The 21,914-nt window shown below is 50.5% G+C and overlaps 1 protein-coding gene and 1 pseudogene across 12 annotated transcripts in view; both read right to left on the bottom strand.

The window, feature by feature from the left end:
• Window positions 1–19,922, bottom strand: part of SMARCA4 (SWI/SNF related, matrix associated, actin dependent regulator of chromatin, subfamily a, member 4) — an 85,913-nt gene extending 65,991 nt beyond the window's left edge. For 6 of the 12 annotated variants that reach the window (XM_063112530.1, XM_063112538.1, XM_063112541.1 and 3 more), the window contains exons 1-4: window positions 19,676–19,821; window positions 3,798–4,047; window positions 1,465–1,597; window positions 34–432 (exon numbers count right to left, since the gene is read on the bottom strand). In XM_063112530.1, coding sequence (XP_062968600.1) covers window positions 34–432; window positions 1,465–1,597; window positions 3,798–4,019 — 754 coding nt within the window. In that variant the 5' untranslated portion in view covers window positions 4,020–4,047; window positions 19,676–19,821. The other 6 variants (XM_063112536.1, XM_063112534.1, XM_063112535.1 and 3 more) reach the window with 6 other exon arrangements.
• Window positions 10,640–11,475, bottom strand: LOC134389090 (small ribosomal subunit protein eS6-like; annotated as a pseudogene).
• Window positions 19,923–21,914: the final 1,992 nt, after the last annotated feature.

The following is a 21,914-nucleotide window of genomic DNA, read 5'->3' as shown; positions in this document are numbered from 1 at the left end:
CCCTACCCTGAGGGCCGTGGCGACCGACCTTACCATGAGGCCTGCTATAATTTGGAGGCGCTGGTCCTGGACCAGGGACAGGGACAGGGCCAGGGCCAGGTCCTGTTGCAGACACAGAGGGTGGAGGTAGTGCTGGCATCTGCTGCTGCATGCCGGGCATCGGCCGCTTTCCCTGCACCGCCATCTGCAGGTGGTCGGGCAGGGGCTGCCCCCTGGCCAGCATCTTGTAGGCCATGATCTGTGCTCGCAGCTGGTGCAGCTGGTTCTGGTTGAATGGAGTCGGTCCCCGGTTCTGCTGCCCCAAGGCCTGGGGGTCAGCACCATCCAGAGGGGCCCCTCCTGGCACTGATGACATCTGGGAGCCCGAGGATGGGCCACTGGCTGGAACTGGACTGGAGGCATGCTCGGAGCCGCCCAGGGGGGAGGGGTAACCTGTGGGGAAAGGCCAGTGCACTGATTACTAGGCAAAATGTGTTGTGATTTCTCAGGCAGAGGTGGTAACCTTTCCACCACACCTACACCAGTGCCTGCCCTAACACAGGGAGCGGCAAGATGACTCCATTCTCATGAGTCAAACACGAGGCACCAAGAAGGAACACAGTGGAGTCACAGCAGCCCAGCAGCCTGCATGGTAATTCTGGTTTGGCCCACATGTCAAAAAGGTGCTGATGGTTAACGCTGACAGCCGTGACATGAAATTCAGGCTCTCCCCAGCCTGCCCTTCTGCTTGCACATGGGTGGGGTGCATGCCCTCTGGTGGGCCAGGAGTGGAGCCCCTCAGCTTCCCACCCCGGGAGACAGGACAGGCTTGGAAAGTCATCTCCTACATCACTTCTCAATTGCCCCCATACAGAAAAGCCACCTGTGGGCTGGCCAGTTAGCTCAGTTGGTTACAGTGCAGTGTTGGTAACACCAAGGTCAAGAGTTCTGATCCCTGTACCAACCAGCCACCCCCAAAAAAAGCCACCTGCAGGGCTTGTGAAGGCTGAGTCCTGGGCCCCAAGAATGCGTATTTCTTTTTTTTTTTTTTTTTTTTTTTGTCGTTTTTTCGTGACCGGCACTCAGCCAGTGAGTGCACCGGTCATTCCTATATAGGATCCAAACCCGCGGCGGAAGCATCGCCGCGCTCCCAGCGCAGCACTCTACCGAGTGCGCCACGGGCTCGGCCCAGAATGCGTATGTCTAATAAACTCTTGAGTGGCACCAGAGCTGCTGGCCCATGGACCCCACCCTGCCCAGCCCCTGGCTATCCCACCAATGTTTGTTCTCCTGGGGCTGCTCCAAGACAAGAGGGCCAGACGGAGTAGCAGCCAAGTCCGGACCAGACAGCCCTCAGTGGCAGGGCCGCCCACTGGCCTGAACTGTCCAGGATCCTCCCTGAACCCATCTGTGGCAGCCCCCATGTGGAAAACAATCTCAGAACCCCTGGCGTGCAACACATATGAGAAGGGACGTAGTACGTACCTTGGGAGTGCTGGTCCATGGGGCTGGGTGGGGGCCCCATCCCTGCATGGCCCCCCGACCGCATCCCCATCCCCTTCATCTGGTTGTATCGTGGGTCATCCGACATGCCCTTCTCATGCATGGACTCCATGGGCTACAAGAGGGGACAACCACACGGCAGGGTCAGCAATGGAAGACAGGAAAAGGCCACACCGCAAAGCACTGCCTGAGTGAAGTTCGACAACACTGAAAACATCCACCAGACGCCACTGGGGTGTCTACTGAATTGCCCACATGACCAAGTGGCTTAGCTCCAAGGCTTGGGCATCGAGGCAGATACACAAAATAAACGCCACACAGTGGGGGGTGACCACCTGGGAGACTGAGGCCTGGAAGCAAGGGGACACTAGGGAGCCAGGGAGAGGGCAGGGAGACATTTCAGGACACAAGGAAAGGACACACTTGTGATGGCTCCTGGTCAGGGAGCAGTTTTAGCCAGGACACCAGGCTCCCTGCTCATTATCACAGGGAGGAGACCACAAATCAGGAGATCAAGGACCCTCTTCCTAGGGGGACTGTGAATCAGCGGAACAGACAGAAACTTCTGCCCACAAGCATTATTGCGATATGTCAGATACCCTCCCTGATAGCTCCACCTCCCTGGACCGCCCTCTGGGAGGAGGCTGTCCCAAAGCATCCTCTTGCCCCTCCTAAGAGTGAAAGCAGCCTCCACAGAATGACAACACATAGGTCCCTCCTGATGCTCAGCGTAAGGACCTCCCCCGTGGGAATGGCTGGTAAAGGGGACCCTGGCTGAGACCCTTTCGGGCACCTGTTGGGCACTGGTTAGCACGAATGTCCTGCTCTCTGGGAACGCAGTCTAATGGGTGATCAGGCACGGTAAAACCAGCTTGGCGTGTGCTGTGAGACAGAAGGAGGAGAGAGGTCCAGGACAGGAGCACGAGCACAAGTGGCAGCTTCCCCAAAGACAGGGCGGGACCTTCAGGACAGTGGCTAGACCCCAAGGTGCTGTGAGTGCTGACTGATATGTGGTCTTGCCTCGGGGCAGAGCCAGAGCTCTATGTGTGGGTGGGTGGAGGGGTGTCCTGTCACCATGGGACCCCAGCTCCTAGCAGGGTGCCAGACACATGACAAGTGTCCGATGGGCTATTGCCAGATGTGTGCGGAGTATGGGAGCAATTCCAGAAAGAAGAAATGAAGCAGGCAGAGAGGGAAAGTGGGGACAGAGGTGGAAGAGAAGCTGGTCTGTAAATCAGTGGGCAGGGGATATCACCATCAGCTTCCCAGCAAGGAAGTGACAAGAAAGATTACATTGTATCAAAGCGGCAGAGATGCCCGGGAGGTGGGCAAGGTGTGGAGGGGCTGCCTTGACATGCTGGCAGCTCAGAAGCAGCACATACTGGAGGTGCAGGGAGAGCCGGGAGAGGGAGACCAGGCAGGCTCGCTGAGACCCAGCTTCCTCATCTGTAAAATGGGTGCAATAACCAACTACACCCGATGGGCAGGGATAGGGGTTAAGTAGAATGAGGTGAAGACACATGGACGGGCCTGGAAGAGCGGTGGGAGGAATCAGCAGTGCCAGCCCTGTGAGGGGTGAGTCACATTCCCAGGCTCCAACGTCCACATCTGCCACCACTCGACACTTAGAACTGTCACCTTTTCTTTCCAATGCTAACATACATAAGGGATGTTTCTTCCAGCCACCCACAGGAACACAAAAGGAGAGGAAAACTACTCAGGTGGGTTGTGAAGAGGTTCTTTCACCTCATGGGAAAAGCGACCCTGATCAGCTCAGGTAAGTGGGTAAGATGGTGGCCCTGGCGTGGAGATTACACGGAGATGAAGGTGCCCACTTCTCTGCCCCATGAGCTCGGAACAGCCAGAATGGAGGAAACCACGTGCCTTAAGCCTTCTTTTATGGATCTGGACATTTTTCTTCACTAATGAAAGTAAACTTAAGAGCAATGTTCCAAAATTTCCCCTGAAGAACAAGGGGTATGAGTGACACAGGGTGGGATGGCTACAGGCTCACAGGGGTGGTGGGGGGTGGGGGGGTGACAGGGATGTACTGCTCACCCCTCCTGGCTCAGAAACAGATCGTGTGGACCCAGTATGGGTTGAGGGTCCTGCACACCTGACCTCTCTGCTCATGGCAGTGGGCCCTGGGGTAGGTGTCTGAGCTATGCCGGGCCAGTTTAAACAGGGGGCTTTCCCCTCTGATCTCTGAGGGAAGCTCTCAGTCCAGAGGCCGCCTGCAACCCAGGGACAAGGGTGTGGGCAGCAGGAAGCAGGAAGCACGCCCTGAGGGGTGGGGTGCACACAGGGCTCCCTACCTTGTGCATCTGGTGCATGTTATCCTGCGGGTACCCTCCAGGCCCCTGGGTCTGGATGGGGTGTCCTGCTGAGGGAGGCCCCGGGCTGGGTCCCATCATGCTGTGGGCAGAGCCCGGTGAGGGACCCGGGCTAGGGCCCAGCATGGCTCCAGGCGAGGGGCCTGGGCCTGGGGAAGGTCCCGGCCGAGGAGTCCCGCCCAGGGGTGGGTCTGGAGTGGACATCTTCACGGGAGCTGCAGACAGTGGTCTCCTGCTGGAAACAAGTCCTGGTCAGTCTGGGGGTAGTGGCCATCAGTTGAGCAGGTCATGGATGGCAAGGAAGGACCACACACGGTTACGTCACAATCATCCACCCAACAGTGAGCTGGCACCTTTGACCCCTGCCTCCCAGACCTTTTCTCATCAATCCCTCTCGGAGGAAGTAATGCATCCCAGGTATAAAAAATCAGGTAGGAGAGCCCACCTGGGAAGGGGTGGGACTCAGGAGGCCAGGGGCACACAGACAAGACCCAGGTCATACTGTCATATTGCCTCACCAGGGCCTTCGGCTTCTCTTGCCATCTTTCCCATCACAGCAGAGAACGTCTCAGGGGGGTGCTAATCTAGTGTTTACAGCACTTTTAACGCTTGCTAATCCTCTGATTTAACAAAAAGGGAGAATAAGGCTAAGGCTCCAATGATACCTGCCTGGAACTTCATAAATTCAACAAAAACAAATATTTATGGCAAATGACATTGGTTTTCCACTGAAGACAGCGAGACCAAATTTCCTTTAAAATAAATGAATTTAACTTTCAAAAGAAGGGCCATTTAAAGAAAAGTATTACATAAACAATGGTGCTCAGATATCTCAAATACTTCAAGAATGACTTCCAAATGTCTAAAGCTTGGTGAATATTGTTATAAACTAAAAATTGATCCCCAGAACTATGACCCAGAGCCACCACAAGATCCAAAAGTCAGCTTAAAAAATCCAGTGATATTGGTAAATTATGCTTGCTAAGATAGGACCACAGGCTGGTAAAATTTATAAATGCTTTCTATCACAAGACTTCAAATTTTAGGTGACCCTCAGTCTGTTATGTAGTTATATGGCCTGTAAAGTCTGAATGTATGTGTGTCCCCTCCAAATTCATGTTAAAAACCTAATCCCCAATGTTACTGTCTTATGAGGTGGGGCCTTTTGGGGGTGATTGAGTGGAGCCCTCATGAATGGGATTAGTGCCCTTATAAAAGAGACCTCAGTGAGACCCTTTTCCCTTCTGCCATGTGAGAACACAGTGAAAAGATGCTGTCTATGACGAAGTAGGCCCTCCCCAGAAATGGAATCTCCAGCACCCTGACCTGGGACTTCCCAGCCTCTAGAACTGTGAAAAATAAAATGCTTTTGTTTATAAGCTACCCAGTCTAAGGTAATTTGTTATAGGAGCCTGAACAGACTAGGACATGGCCTTACATAAAATTCTCTTTAATGTAATAACCTCTTTCCTGATGATGGAGTAATGTTATTTTCATTGCTGACATCTGGAAAACACAAAAAGAACACAGAAACTTAAAATTACCCATAATCCCACCAGACACAAAGGTTAAGTGCTGGCTGCCCATGCAGAGGGCAAGAAGTAAACCCAGCCTCTCTTGTCCCCTCCCAGGCAGGGTGGGTCAGGTCTGCTTTGCTTGCAGGGGTGAGACTTCTGTGGGAGAGAGGGCTGGGAGACTCCTAGGGTCCACAGGGCCATGAAGATGGAGTAGGTGGCCTGGGCACATCCATCCAGGGTGGACATCAGCCCTGGTATTGCCGCTGGGGACACCACCTCTCTTCTCGGCTGTTCCACCCACAGACACACACACACTCAATGGAATTTCTCAGCGCATTCCAGTCAAGCGTTCCTTCACATAATCTTACCTATGACCACTTCTATCATTTAACAGCCTTCAAAAGACAAACTCTAACAGCTCCACTACATTTCCTCATCCTGGTGTACCCTGTTTTTTAATAGTCTCTTTCTTGTTGTGTATGTCACAAATCTGGTTTTTGTTTCTGCTGCCTTTTGTCTTTTAGAATAAATCTCCTTGCCCCTAAACGTTCTTGAACATTTCTGGTTCTACGAATAAATTCTGTAAGAAGTGGAGAAATGTTTTTAATTCTCTTGATTACTTAAAAAAACAAAACAAAACAAAGTTTTAATTTGTAAAGCGAGGGTATTTTCCTGGATTATAGATCAAAAGCCCAAACACTTGTGTCTGTCTGTCTAGTTTCCTGGCTAAATAATAGAAGCAGAGAGGACCAGAAACACTGGCAGGGCAGGGACAGGTGGCAGGCACTCCAGCCAAACTGGAAAAGAAAGAACCTGACATGAACAAACCCAAATGTGCTACATTGAGAACATGTCACTCCCTCCTCTGGGCTTCCCTGATTTCCTCTAAAACTCAAGGAACCTCAGTGCCAGACCTTTAAGTAAACCTGATGAGAGCGCTGGAAAATTCAAGCTCTTTTCCAAAACCCAACAAGCTCAGAGAAAACCAGACTTTTTTTTTGTTTTAAATAAATTTGAGATAAATTCATTTGGAGGCAAAATCTGACCTGATTCTGCTCTGTGTGAATATTCACATATTCTGCTACAGAAAGAGGATCCTGTTTGATTCTGAGTTGTTGCCCCAGCCTCTGCCATGTGACAAGTCTGTGCCCCACATTAACCTCACTGAGATGCTGATTCTGGAGTCTAGGTTTATCTACAGGGAGGATGAGTCTGCAGTCACACTCTATAGGTGGGAAGCCAAGTGACACAGACATGGCTGGGCAGAGGACACTGGCTCCTTGGTGCTTCCCTCTGGGCTCTTTGTCCCAACAGTCCCTCTCTCAATGAGGTGGGAAAAGGGACAACAGAACTGCCACACACCTCGGAAACCCTACATCATCCTGAGGCTTATAGCTTCCTTCCCACCTGAGGATCTATATTCTAAGTCCAGCCAACTGAAATTGACAGCAAGATGCAAACAAGGCTGTCTAGGGAAAATCATCATTTCCTCTCTAAGGTGGATGCTCCAGCAAACACACGATGGGCTGTGACCCTGAAATCACAGCTCTTCTACAGGTAGTTTACACTCAGCACTACAATGTCTTCCCTCTTCCTCCCACCAACTCCTGTGATACTGCCATGGCCTCCATGAACAGCCCTGACTCACAGTAGCACTAGCTTCATCAACCACTGACACAAGCTCACTGAAGATGCTGCCTCGGAATCGGTTTTTGTGCCCCAATATGGCAATAGCCGCTTTCGAGAGGCACAGGGTTTCACAAGAGGCTTTTAAAAATGGCATTTGATGGTTAGAGCACGGTGTAGTAACACCAAGGTCAAGGGTTTAGATCCCAGTACCGTCCAGCCACAAAGGAAAATTAAATAAATAAAAATAAAACAAAATGGCATTTGTTCCCCAAAGCTGCCACTTCTAAAGTCGGGCTACAGGGAAACAGGGAAGTGTGCGTAGCCACCGTCAGCAAACTCACTAGTGGACTGAAGGCTCAGACACGTGCGGAGTGACAGTAAAGGGGACCCAAAGAGTGCAGAGGCCAGGCAAAACAATCCCAAGCTGTGCAACAGAAAGGGCTCTGGCAAACATGGAGGCCCCGGTCAGGCTGCTGGTGCCTGTGCCTGAACAAGGCTGGCCAACTGATGGCATCATCTGAAGAAGCGGGGATGGGCTGGCCAGTCAGCTCAGTCGGTTAGCGCATGGTGCTGATAACACCAAAGTCAAGGGCTCAGATCCCTGCACCAGCCAGCCACCAAAAAAAAGAACCCGAAGAAGCAAGGAGCAGCTTATGTATACAGCCCGAGGAATCCCAGATCAGACACAGCACTTCCAACATTACAGAAGGTGCCCCTAGGCCTTCCCAATCAACACCACCCGCCCAGGGGAAGCCACTTAGCTTGTTAATGAACTTCAGATAAAAAGAGAAGCATGCAGTAACCTATGGCTTGTCATTCTGTCTAGGAGATTCATGCTGCTGGGAATGGTGGTCACTCATCTGTCCATTCTCCTTTGCCCAGACACTGTGCTACGAGGTTTGGCCAGCATGGCTAAGCTGCCATGAGCAATGTCATTTAGGAGACATAGGGCACTCATTTTCTTTGGGTGGCCAAGAGTGGAACTGGTGGTCATCAGGAAGGCATATGTTTTGCTTTAGTAGATATTGCCAGTTTTCCAAAACAGCTGTATCATCTACACACTGCTGCCCCAAACAGTGGGAGAGTGTTCTGGTTGCTCCATGTCAACTCCAACACTTGGTGACATCAGTCTTTTTAACTTCTAGCCACAGTGGGGGGTATATAATCCTACCTTGTCACGGTTTTCACTCACATTTCCCCCATGACTAACAGCATGAGCCCCTTCCCATATGCTAACTGACCACCTGGATATTCACTTTTGTGAAGTGTCTGAGTTTTCACTAATTACTTATTGGGGATGTGTGGTTTCAATTTCCTTCTCTCTGTGACTGACTGGGCACTTTTAATGGAGTCTTGTGATGAAGAGAAGTTCTTAATTTTAATGAGTTTTTTCTTTTATGGTTAATGTTTCTGGGATCTTATTTAAGAAATCTTAGGGCTGGCTGGTTAGCTCACTTGGTTAGAGCATGGTGTTATAACACCAAGGTCAAGAGTTCTAATCCCCTTACCAGCCAGCCACCAAAAAAAAAAAGAAGAAAATGGAAAAGGAAATCTTTGTCTAAAAAATTTTTTAAATAAAAAAATAAAAAGGGCGGGCCCTGTGGCTCAGTCGGGAGAGTGCAGCACTGGTAGCGCCGAGGACACGGGTTCAGATCCTATATAGGGATGGCCAGTGCACTCACTGGCTGAGCGTGGTGCGAATGACACCAAGCCAAGGGTTGCAATCCCCTTACCAGTCAAAAAAAAAAAAAAAGAAAATTTGTCTACACGAGGTCATGAAGAAATAGGAAGGCAAGAGATACTTTCAAATCCAGGGGGACTGTGACTTGCCTCTGCCTCCTAGTGACTGACAAGTGCTAAGGATGTCTCGGTCACAAAGAAATCACAGGGAAGAGAGATCTGGCTGGAGAGGGGAGGCAATGGCAAAGGCCACCTGGTGGGAATGACCCAGATTCATTCATGAGTCCTCACCACCCCACTCCACATAGGGGCTATCAGTGGTCCTGCTAACAGAGGAGTCCCTGGTGCTCAGAAGGCCAAGGCCACACTGGACAACCTTCCTGGGCTCTGTTTCCTCCTCTGTAGGCTGGAGACAATACCAGTGCCTCCCTCAGGGGTCACAGCCAGCATCAAAGGGGCTAAGCGTATGGAGCACTGATAGGCAGGAAGTGCCTGTCACACTGCCTCCCCAGCCTGTGAAATTAACCCCCCTGCCCCGTGTTTACTGAGCAGTTGCTTAATGCTTGTCTGGCACTGCACTAGGAGTGTCACCCACATTAAGTCCTTCGACCCTCCCAACAAAACCATGAAGTAGGGGCTCCTTCCCCATGCAGAGATGAGAAAACTGAGCCACACAATGAAGAACCATTCTGGAGAGTTTGCTCCTAAATTTAGCCTCCCCCAATCCCCAATTAATGCTCCACCCCACAGCACTTGAGGACAACAGAGTGGATTCTCCTCTTGGGAAGCAAATGAGCTCAGCCAGGAATATCAAAGAGAGGTGGGCTCTGAGGGCAAGGAACACCTCCCCTCCCCATCCCTTCTCCACCAATGCCAAACATCCCTCCCTTTCTTGACAGAAACTAAAGACTTGGCATCTTTAGCAAATTCCTTGGATCCCTAAGGTTGTCCCTAAGGCCTGTGGGGTTTCAAATGGCTTCTGTGGTGCTGCCTGAACTCCTGAGTCCCTCTTTGACAAGTCACTCAGAGGGCACCTTCACACAGCACTGAAACCCATCACAAACCAGGAGGCCACAACTAAGCAGATGAGAAAAGCAAAGGACAAGGGGACACAGGTGAGAACAGCCAGTACGTGTGTGTCTGGAAGACAAATTCCAACGTGTGTGGCCCTTGGGTTGGATGCATCTGGAGCCTGTGCAAGGAGGAAACAGAGCCTGGGGATCCAGGCGGGCAGCCAGGAGGAATGGCAGGAAACAAAACTACTCTGGGGAATGAATCTAAAAGCTGAAAGCCAAGACTTTCCGTCAAATGTCCAGGAGGCTACGAGACAAAAACAGGGTCCCAGGTTCCCGGGGCCAAAGGGTCTGGAAGTGGCTTGGCCACATTGCCACAACTTTTCTGAGAAGCAGCTCAGTTTCCCAGAAACTGGAAACCCCAAACAATCCACGCTGGGAAGTGCTGGCACCATTAACAACAATGAAGTAGCTCTGTGCACACAGACATTAAAGGATGGTCTAAACACATCAAGGCAGTGTCAAAGCAAGGAGTGCCTGGCCCAGGTCCCACTTTGCTCAGAAGAGTAATATCCGCAAGTTAATCCACACACAGAAGCCAGCCCAAAGGAAACAGCACCAGACGGCCACCTGCAGTGGCCAGTGGCTCTCTCGGAAGGCATGTGATGGGAAACTCACACTTTCCCTACCACAGATGTCTGCTGTTCTGAGTCACTGCTTGTTTATTTATTTATTTTTTTACAACAACCATCTATTACTTTTATATTCAGAATTTTTAAAAAAAAATTTTTTTAAGAAAAAAGTCTAGGTCAGAAAAATACCTGTGAAATACCCAGGAAGTGCCTTTGTGGAAATAAAAAGATTAAAGGATTGGAGGGCTACATTATTTTTAATCTACCTTCTTTTCTACCTGCTTTTTTTGGGGGGAGGGGGGTAATTTGTTGTTGTTTTTGTGGTCTAATCTTATTTGTTACTCTTAAAAATCTTATTTTTGACTCAACTCAGACTTAGATCTCAGAGAGGACAACCTGCATGTCTTGGCAATCTCTTCCTGCCATTTTTCCTTGGCCTCCTTTCTCTTGGCCAAAAGCTCAGCATATTTTACAGCATCTTCCTTATTTTTCTTAGTGCACATTTCTTCGGAGCAACACGCCAGCATTTGTGCTACGAACACATGGGGGCGGGATAAGGAGATGCTGAATCTTGGGTGCTTTGGTCTCAGGTTTCTTACCTTCTTGGTTTAAGGACTTTCTTACAACATATTGTCAGACATCGCTTCTTTAAAGAGACTGAAAAGTTTGTGGGGCTGGCTAGTTAGCTCAGTTGGTTAGAGCACAGTACTGGTGACACCAAGGTCCAGGGTTCGATCCCTGTACCAGCCAGCTGCCAAAAAAAAAAAAAAAAACTTATTGATTCTGCTAGCTCTTTCCAGCCTCAGGCAATGAGGCACTGTAGTATTAGGCAGGCCAGGAATATCCTTTTCTCCTCCCCCCCACCCCACATTAACCAAGTTGAGAACGCTCAGGTTGGCATCCACAATACAACCCTAAACAGATTTGACACTTCTTTCTCTGGTTCTTCTTGGTCTATAACAGCAATGCCCTTTACTGAGTAGCAGGTGGACAGGGCCCTGGGTCAAGACACCTGCTTCACAGGGAAATCTTGTTTGTCCTTCCCACCGCTGATTCCGACCACATAACTCTTCACCCAGAGCATCAGCAAGTTCTATGGCCACCCACTTCTCATAAAAAGTACAAGGTTTGTGTTTACCTTCAGTGAGTTTCTGGCAGCCAGTGTCTGGAAGGAGATATTCAGCTTCATCTTGAAGCAGATTATTTCCTCCAAGGCACCATGAAAAAGAACTCAGTCACAGGGCTGACCTATTAGCTCAGTGGGTTAGAGCACTGCCTTAGAACACCAAGGTCATGGGTTCAGATCCCCATACCAACCAGCACCAGAGAAAAAGAAAAAAAAAAGAGCTCAATCAACTTTCAACTTCATAAAAATGATCATCTAAAATAGAAGCATCTGCTGATGTTTAAATGGGGAAGCAGACTGCTTGAGGATCAAAGGTCCTGTTTCTCCTTTCAGGCCACCTCAGCTTCTGTCTTCCGAATAAAAAAGGACTGCGGTGGCTGGCCACTGAGGTAGGGCAGGCTGTTAACAGGCAATCAGACCTCTCTGGAGTCTGCCTGCTGGGATTATGGGGGCTTTTTTCACCTTTAAAGTCTGGCCTGAGAGTATCTGCTATTTTGTTTTTTTGAGCTTGGAGCAATTCGTTCACAGACACATTTCATCAACAGATACAACACTGGGGTCAAGTCATGGCAGGGTGCTTGGGCCCATCAGCAGGGGCCGGGTCAGGACGGCTGCGGCAAAATCAGCCCCATTACTCGTCAAGTGCAAAATGAGATTTTCCCTCTAATAGGCAGTAAGAAGACCCTTCTCGGGCTGGCCGGTTAGCTCATTCAGTAGAATGTGATGCTGATAACACCAAGGTCAAGGGTTCGGATCCCCATACTGGCCAGCTGCCAAAAACAAAAAGAAAAGGAAACCCTCCCCATCTGACCCGATGGTGTGGGGTGCTCTCATCTGCAAACTCCGAAATTACACAAGGCGAGGCATCTGTGGTCTCCAGCAACGTGCAGAAGTGACTTATTCCTGAGAGCGGCTACACTTCCCCAGTGCTGACTGTTCTGTGGCACTTTCCCTGCTATATAATTAAATAGCAAAACCCTGCCCTACATTTAAAGGGGAATACTTTCCAGAAACTAAAAAATCATGTCATGATGATCAATTACAATGTCTTCACAGTTCTACCTATAAGGTAGACACGCCAAATTGTACCAAGAATTGTTTTCAGCACTGGGAATCACTTATCGTTTTATTTATTTATTTATTTATTTATTTATTGACTCTTCAGCTAACACAGCAGAAGAGATGATTTATTGTACACGTTACACTCGGCCACATGAGAACAGAACTAGTCCAGAACGTCACAGGTCCAGGGCAACGGACCAAGAGGGACTGTTTTAAAATGAGCAAGGTGGGTCTCTCAGAGGTGGTCTTGGTGCTCGGATGGCGATGGAAATCATAGATCCACTGTGAGAGAAGTTCTAGACAGTAGCATGCAGTCCAACAACTTGTACCAGCGTCCCCGGCCTCCAGCATTCCACATTTCTGCTCCTGTGGCCTCCGTGGGTGCACAAACTAGCCGTTTACTTGGATCTCTGCCTCATCTTCCTTCTTTTGCGCTTCAGCCTGCGCATTCGCTTCTTCCTCCACTTGGCTCTCATGGCGCAGAGGTTTCTAAGAAGATGGCGCTAAGACTGAGAGAGCTCACTTATCATTTTATTCACTGGAATTTCCTCTTCTTTTTATGTTGCGTTCACTTGAAAACCACTTAAGAGCACCTACCCATCTTCGAGGTGACAGAGGACCTAAAGACAACCAGGATGTCTCTCTGGCCTCAGGGAGTGCCCTCTAATCCAGCAGGGAGATGTACAGTATCTACAGTGCAGGAACACAAATGTTTTTCTATCTATCCATTAGATGGGTGTTTTCCAAACTCTTTTGACCGTGACCCAATGTCACAACGTGACACAGCAAAAACATACACATTAAGGAACGGCTACATTCACAAATCTGCCCTGGCCCACGCTCCCTCTGAAACACTGACAGCCTCCATTCTTTTTCTTGTTTAAGGCTGGTCAGGCCCCACTAGCTGGATGTCATGATCCAACATTGGGTCTTTTGGATTGCCTGTTGTATACTCAAACACCGAGCTTGATGCGTGAGACGGAAAGGGTGGTAGAGAAGTCCCCACAACAGGGGCACACAAAGGCCACTGGTGGTCAGGGAGACGCAGGACCCAAACCCACGAAGTGTCTCTTGTGACAAGCCCTCCCAGCCGCCCCAGCAGAGGACTTACTGATGATCACCCCCCAAATACTTTTTTCTTTTTTTAAAAGATGACCAGTAAGGGGATCTTAACCCTTGACTTGGTGTTGTCAGCACCAAGCTCTCAAGTGAGCTAACCGGCCATCCCTATGTAGGGATTTGAACCCATGGCCTTCATGTTATCAGCACCATACTCTCCCAAGTGAGCCACGGGCTGGCCCCAGCCCTCCAAATACTGATCAACAGCCACACCAAACATCCAAGGTTCCAGAAGCCAGGCATCTGGCACAGAGCAACAAAGTTCCTGCCTAGTGGAGCGGACTACTGAGTGACAGACAAGCACACAAATAAATATGACATAATGTCACATCGGGGTGAAAGTGCTGTGACAAAACGATCAAGCAGGTTAACAGGGCTAACAGATGGGAGGCACTCTTTCAATCCAGGTGGACTGGAACAGTCTCAGGATGGAGAGATGTGAAGTGAAATGGGCACCACGTGGCTATCTTCAGGCAGAGGCAACAGCAAGTGCAAAGGCCCTTGGGCGAGACTGTGTTTGGCCCGAGTCACAGCAGGTCAGCCAGTGTGGCTAGAGTAGGAAGGGCAAGGAAACACACTGACACACTTTTGGGTTTTTTTCTGGCAGTTCTGACACCAACTCTGATAAAAACACGCTGTTCTCTCCTACTATACTCTCACAACACACCAAGCAATTTTCCAACTCTCCAAACACCAGCTGGCTACCCTGCAATTTCATTCCATTCTGACTCTGTACCTGGAACTAGCATCGGATCCAATATACTAAACAGACCCTGGCCTCCAGTATTTCTGAGCAACCAGCTATAAATTGGGGGTCCCCACAACTCCCTCTTCAGGTTTTTGGTTTTTTTTTTTAAAGATGACCAGTAAGGGGATCTTAACCCTTGACTGGTGGTGTCAGCACCACGCTCTCCCAAGTGAGCCATGGGCCGGCTGCCTCTTCAGTTTTAATTAGCTGCTAGAGTGGCTCACAGAACTAAAGGCACTTTATTTACCATTAGTGGTTTGTTATAAAGGACACAGCTCGTCTGGGGATAACCAGACGGAAGAGATGTGTAGGGCAAAGTATGGGGGTGGTGCATGGAGTGTCCATGCCCTCTCTGGGTACACCACCCCCTAATCAGTGGGTCTCCCTGGCAACCAGCCCCGGGCCACACCTGAAATCATCTTATGAGCATAAACTCAGGTGTCATCAAAAGGGGCTCATTATACCACAGAGGACGAGGGGGGGTTCAGAAGCAGATTGGGGGTGGGGGTGTTAAGGTCAGTAGGGGTTGGGGAGTCCCTTAACCCCTACTGACCTTTACAGGGGGACAAGTCCCAGGCCTTGAGAGCCACAGTGAGGAGGGAGGATTCTACTCTAGATGCAATAGGGAGCTGCTGGAATGTTCTGGGAGGGGAGTGACAAGGTCTTATACTGGCTTTAGAAGATTTCTCTGGACACAATGACAGGATGGATGTTAGGGTGTGAGAAAAAGAAGGGTCAACGATGACCAAGGTGACCAGGCCTTGGCTAGAAATATAAAAAGGCATCCCTTTCTCAAGACTTGGTAATGCCAGGCAGGACTGGATTTCAGCCCCAACTTGAATTGTCTTGGTTCAGGACAGGCGACTGGAGGTGGTAGTTTACTGAGACGCAGGAGACTCTGGGAGGAACAGGGTTTTCTGCTCAGAGAGAGTAAGTTGTTTGCCCAAAGTCACGCAGAGTAGAGTTGTGCATCAAGTCTGCCTGACTCCAGGGACTGAGTCACTGATTTAGACTCTGGATCAGAACGTAGAGGGGAGGTCGAGGAAGGGCAGGAAGTGTAAGCAAAGAGAACCCCTCCAACAGGCGGGCTCTCCAAGAGCTGTTCCAGGAGGCGGGCAAGGCTCTTCAGTCCAGGGTGTGATCAGAACAGCATCAGCTGTCATGGGGCCAGATTCAGCTCCCAGGGCACAATGAGACCACCCACTGTGCCACTCTGGGACTTTCAGGGCAAGCAGGGTGGCACACATCGGACCCTCCCCCTCAAGTCTCCCACTGTAACAGGTGAGGCACCAACTGTCACACAGCCACCTGCTTCCTGAGCCAGTGGGGTGCAACCTGCCCACCAAAGGAGAACTTAAAACTCCCCAAAGAGCCATCTTAAAGTCCATCACTATTAAAAACAGGGCCCATCCCCCTTCATCAAACCCAGACTGCTCCCAGTGACAAGTGTCCACATAAAAAATGAAGATGTGCCCTGTTAGCAAGGGAACTGAGTCCCAAAGGGAAGCTCTGGAAACCAGTCTGGGGCTCAAAGGACAGGAAGGAGCCAAGGCTGGTTGATGCCTTGCTAACATTTACCAGTTTTCTAAAGAAAGCCCCTTCCCTGAGGGAAATCACTGGATGCTTCCTGCTGCCCTGTGGAATTCCATCTCCCAACAAACCCAGCTCCACCTGGCGCTTCCCTCTAGGCCCTTCCCATCTACCAAGGGGAATTGAGACCATAATTCACATGCCCGATAAATTCGTATTTGAAAAATTAGTATCGGCACGCAGTGAACAGAAAACTTCACCCAAGAAATCACTGACCATATTAACCACCCAGTATTCCTTAGGGATGGCATCTATAAGGTCGGCAGCAACTGTAGTTCAATTTAGCATGACTTTGACATGTCCCCTCTCATAAGTTCCCCCCAATGTTCCAGCAGCTGTTACTACCCTTTTATAGGTTTTGCACATCCCTTTAATTCTGATTTTTTTTAAAACTCTAACTCTCTCATGAGTGCTCCAATGCTACCAGTCATGAGGAAGTATGTGAAATGAAAAGCGTTTGATATTTTTAAAAATCCATATCCCCAAACACACTCCTCCCTTTACAATGCTTTATGGTAAAATCACAAAGCATAATTTTTCTAAATATTAAGGACAAAATGGAGGAGTTGATTCCTTTGCTACCACTTTGAAAGCCTACAGAATGATTACAAAAGGGAAAAACTCTATTACCGATTACCACCTACCAGAGTGTGCATGGATCCTAATGCATGATAACAGGTCCCAGCTGTTTAGCACTATGTGCCAGGGACTGTTCCAAGCACTTGACATTTATCATTTGCTGGTGGTGGTTGTTCAGTTCTTGCAACAATCCTACAAGTAGGGTGCTATTACTGTCCCCTTTGCAAAGAAGGATCCGGATGGAACTGAATGAGAACAGGGCCCTTGTTGCCTGTTCCCGCTGAATGCCCAGCGTCCCAGCAGTGCCTGGCTTGTGACAGGCACTCAATGCTCACTCGTTCACTACATGAATGGGGAATGAGTGGCTGGGTCACTACTTACACAACTCCAGGGGGTGTCATCCACATTGTTTCTGTCTATGACCCATGAGAATGGGTCCCTCCGTGCTGGCACATCTGAGGACTTATTCTGTGCCAGTCACTATCATCCCTATTCCTCTGAGGCCCCGAGAGGGAAAGTGGCAAAGCCCTGGTGGGAAAAAATATCCCTGGACCTCAGTTTCTTCACTGCTAGGAAGTTCTCACCAGACATTCACCCAAAGCGCCTAGTCTCTCCCACTCTCCCACATCCGACAAATGGCTAAGACATGGAGTTGGTCAAGAGTGACCTCTCAAATGTCTTGAAGGTCCACAAAGAGTGGCAAAGGTATGCAAATAATTTTTAAATAAATATACGATGGGGTACTTTTCACTGACAGAAAGTGTGGAGACCACAGCTCCACCTCCCCTGCTCAAAAACCTGCAAGCTCAATGTCTCCTAAAAGGGCTGGACACGAAATGACTTTACGATGGCGTGTGGAGAACATTCATTATTTTCCTAATTATGCGTGCACTAATTTTAAAGAAAGTTAGAAATACATATATATATATATATATATATAATCAGCACATCAAACCTGGGGTTTCTGGGATACAGGACAACTCTAAATTCTGTTCCTAGTTTCTCAGACCATTGACTTACAAAAATCAATCAATAAACAAATAACACTAACGCTAACAAATTGAGTGCTCCCTACGTGCCAGGTGCTGCAGTGCGCTGAGCACCTTTCCCATGCTATTTCACTCGACAAGGCTCACAGTCGTTTGGGGTGACATCTCTGTCATAACTGTTTCACAGGTGGGGGGACCTATTGGTAAGTGCCTTGCTTGAGGTCAAGCTAGGATTTAGAGACCTGGGTGTGAAGCCAGGAGGTGTGATTCCAGAACCAACACTCCTCACCACCACCCCATACCAACCACCACCACACACTTCATTGGGGATGAGAGGGAACTGAGGTTTGGGAAACCATGGCCTGGAAAGTCCTGTGACAAGCACTTCATGAATATGTTCACTTGATTTGCCCCAAAAGACTCTCTTCATTCATTACACAAATATTCGCTAAGGACCTACTATTTGCCAGGCCCAGGGTACACACAGCTCAGGCAGACATAGCCCCTTCTCTGATGGCACTGGGGGTGACAACTACACAGGAAAGGACCACGGTGATGTGCGAGTGTAGCAGAGGGGAACAATGACTAGTCCCAGGTGGTTAGGGAAAGTCAAAATACAACAAGCCTGGACATCCTCTCTGACTTCAAGTGAAGGCCCCCTCTTCCATGCAGTCTCCCTGATCTCCAGCTCCCACAGGGCCCCTGCACATCCACTGTGTCCCTCTCACAGTCGGGGTCGTGAGGGTTAAATAGGCCAAGGGTGTTTGTCCCCACATTTACCACCTGTTCCCCTACAAGAATGGAGAGGCTATTGCAGATCCAACCCCCAACCAACTACCACTCAATAAATATTTGCTGAACAACGAAGGAAGAGACTGGACCAGACAATAACCATAGTGCTTCCCACTTGCCAGGAACCATTTTACAGGCTTTCACCAACTCCATTTGTGGGATTATCCCCATTTCACAAACGAGGAAATTAAGAGATTCAGAGAGATTAAGCCACTTGCGTAAGGTCACACAGTTAAGCGACTCACAGCACCAGGAATCAAACTCAAATCCGGACTGTCAATTCAAACAGAAAACTTGTTTTAAATTCCTGGCAATGGGCCGGCCCGTGGCTCACTCGGGAGAGTGCGGTGCTGATAACACCAAGGCCACGGGTTTGGATCCCATATACGGATGGCCGGTTCGCTCACTGGCTGAGCGTGGTGCTCACAACACCAAGTCAAGGGTTAAGATCCCCTTACCGGTCATCTTTAAAAATAAAAATAAAAATAAAAAAAATAAATTCCTGGCAAGTGGTTGTTCCTCTTATTCCCTTTCTATTTCCCCCAAGGAATCACTGGAGAGAAAAAAAAGTAACACTGGTGTCTTCAAGACAGACACAAAACACTCGCCTGAAAAAGGTCCACGTTTTAAATAAAAGCCTTAATCTGGGAAATCAATTGGGAGGGAGGAAAAAGGATGCAACCAAAAAAAAAAAGCTTTCAGCAGCGAATAGTTCTCTCTGTCCCTCTGTCCTCCCCCACTTGCCGCCGACCCCGCTTCTCTTCGGGGCAAACGTTTAAAGTCACTACCTGAAAGGAATGGGGGAGAGGAAGGGTTATCTACCTTTCCTTGAAAATCTGGAGTGATGCGATTTTTTACAAAATTTGAGATCTGGTAACCCAAGAGGGGTGGCTAATGTTCGTGTCCGGGAGACGCTGGACACATCTGGGGGTTTTGCTACTGAGCCGCTAAGGCATCCTCGCCAAAAAGGCAACCATTCGGGTCGGACCCGTTACAGCGTAGCCAGAAAAGCCCCGACGCCCGGCTATTGTGCGGCCGCCACAACAGAGACAGCGACTGGCGGCCGGGCCCCTGGACAGCCGATGAGGGGCGAGCTTTGTCCAGGCACCCCGGCAAGAGCGCGTGCGGGGGGGCGCGAGGCCTCCACTCGGCCCGAGCCCCTCACCCCGCCGGCCCGCGGATACGGTAGCCGCCGCGGCCTCGCTAGACTGTGGCCTTCCCCGCGCGCGCGGCTGCCAGTCGGGCTTCTTGACCCTCGGGCGCCGCCGTACCCCGGCCCGACTCCGGGCGCCGGCGGCCCCCCTCCTCCCGCGGCGCCCCGGCTCCATTCAAACCGTCCTCCCAAGGCCCGCGCCGCGCTCCCCCCGCGGCCCGCGTTCCTTACCGGCAGCCGCCGGCGCCGTCGCCCTCCCGGCGCCGCCCCCGCCCCTCCGCGCGGGGCCGGGGGCAGAGTGGGCGTCTCGCCTTTCCTCACGAAACAAAGAAGCCGCCGCCGCCGCCGCCGAGCAAGGGGAAACCTCGCGCGCGCTCCCGCCCGTCTCAGCTGCCCCCCCCCCACGCCGCCCGCGCCCCCGCTCCCACTGCGCGCGCACTTGCAAACTCCCCTCCCCCACCACAGACGGCTTCTCCAGCTTCCGCCGCCCGCCAGGCCTCGTGCGCGCGCCCGCCCGCGCTTCCGCTCCCTGTGCGCGTGCGTGTCCGCCCCAGGGCTGGAAGAGGTGGTTGGGGCCCGGGGGGAGCATGCGCGTCCGACGCACCGCCTCACCCTGTCTGGGACGGCTCTGAGCCTGCGCATGGGGGTGTTCGCCCTCTGCGCGCCGCCCGTCCTCACGCCGCCGAGCATGCGCGGAGTGGGCGCCACTGCGGAGGCGGAGGTGGATTGGGGGATGGGACTGGGGAGGCAACGGGGTCTGCGGGTAAGGGATGGCTGAGGGGGTCCTTGAAGCTCGGAAATGGGCATTCGGGGCCGTGCTTAATTAAGGGCGGGAGACGGGCAAGCTGGCCCGGGACTGGGCAGAGTCGGCCCTTGGGTCAGGCAGGGGCGGGCCTGGGAACGGCTTTGCTCCTTGGCCTGGGGCCGCGGGACTTGTTGGGCGAGGCCAGGCGCGGCCTCCTATTCTGCAAAACTTACCGAGTGTTATTCGCTAGCTTGGCAAATATTGACCTGCTACTGTGTCCCAGGCGCCAGGAAGCTCACGGCATAGAGGGGGAGGCGGCCGAGAAGCAAGATAAATGAGCGAAATGAACAGTGTTTGAGATGGAGACAGGGAGGGTTTTGGAAATTTAAAATAGGCGGCCAGGGAAGGCCTCGCTGCGAAGAAGATAACGAGTACAGACGTGAAAGCGGTGAAGGAGAGAACGTTGCTCCGAGTGTGAAGGCCTTGCCCCTCTAGGTCCCTTCTCTGTGTTTTTGTTTTTTATTTTCCCACCCGGACTCTGTTTTTAAAATATTTGTTCCCCCAACCAGTCAAGCGCTCCCCAAAGTCAGGTCCTACAGCCTGTGATCTCTCAACCCAGACTGTCCCTATCTCTGCTTTGTTCAGGCCTGTCCGTCCTCATTTTTCAGATCTCACTGGTGTCAAGCTCAGCCTTGCAGAAAATATAAAACATGAAAAAAAAAAAAAAAAAAGACCTGGGTTTAAAACCTGATTCCATTGTTACTAGCTGGGGATGCCAGGCAAGTTTAATGGACCCGTGTACACTACTTTCTTCACTCGCAAAATGTAAACAATAATGGCACCCACTTGTGCAGGCTGGTTGTGAGGAGTCCATGAGAGCAGGACACCCGGTAGCTCTTTGAACCTTAGATTGTTGAGTGATGCACAGTGAATGGGCAAGTGGGATCTGAACCTCGTTTGAACGGTTTCCTCGTTCATTCAAATAGTCTTTTTTTTTAACTCCCTAGACATGTAAACACTGAGCACAGCAATACAGGGGGGAGGCAGAGTTGCTGCCGGTGGAGTGGACAGTGCATGTGTTCAGTTCACTGTCTCCTGTTAGCACACTAATACACAATAGTATGAAGAAAATCCCGGGGTAGGATGAGATCAGAACACAGGGCCCTCCTGGGATGGAGTCATCAGGTGGATCTCTCTGAGGAAGAGGAAAGTATGCCCAGACCCAGAGGATGAGAAAGAGCAGGGAGGAGGAGGGCCCTAGTTAGAGGAAACTGGATGTGCCAAGACCCTGGAAGAGAAAAGTATGGGAAGACAAAAAAGCCCCTGTGGCTACGAGGGGGAGACCAGCAGCAGCCATGCCAGGCAAGGATCTTTAACTTTTTCTGGGCCACAGTAGGAAGCGGTTGAATGGCCTTAATCAGAAGAATCTCATGGCTGCTCTGGGTGTGGAGTGGAGACTGGGCTGGAGGGAAGGGGGAGGGTGTGGGGAACCCATTTAGGCCACTGCAGTGGCTCAGGATGGAGAAGGTGACAGCTTGGACTAGAGTGAAGGTGGTGGAGGTAGAGAGGTGATGGAAATCGGAGGTATAATGGATAGAATTTGAAAGAGAAGACATGAGAGGTGAAGGAGAAGAGTCAAGCGTGAACGTGCTTACCACAATTTTTTAAAAAATCAGAAAAAAAGGAAAAATCAGGCTCTCTGTGCAACTGAGATGATGGGAACAT

The sequence above is a fragment of the Cynocephalus volans genome, chromosome 10 (genome assembly GCF_027409185.1).
Source record: "Cynocephalus volans isolate mCynVol1 chromosome 10, mCynVol1.pri, whole genome shotgun sequence".
Classification (NCBI taxonomy): Eukaryota; Metazoa; Chordata; class Mammalia; order Dermoptera; family Cynocephalidae; genus Cynocephalus; species Cynocephalus volans.
The sequence above is the reverse complement of the archived record's forward strand: the minus strand, read 5'-3'. Positions and strand labels throughout refer to the sequence as shown.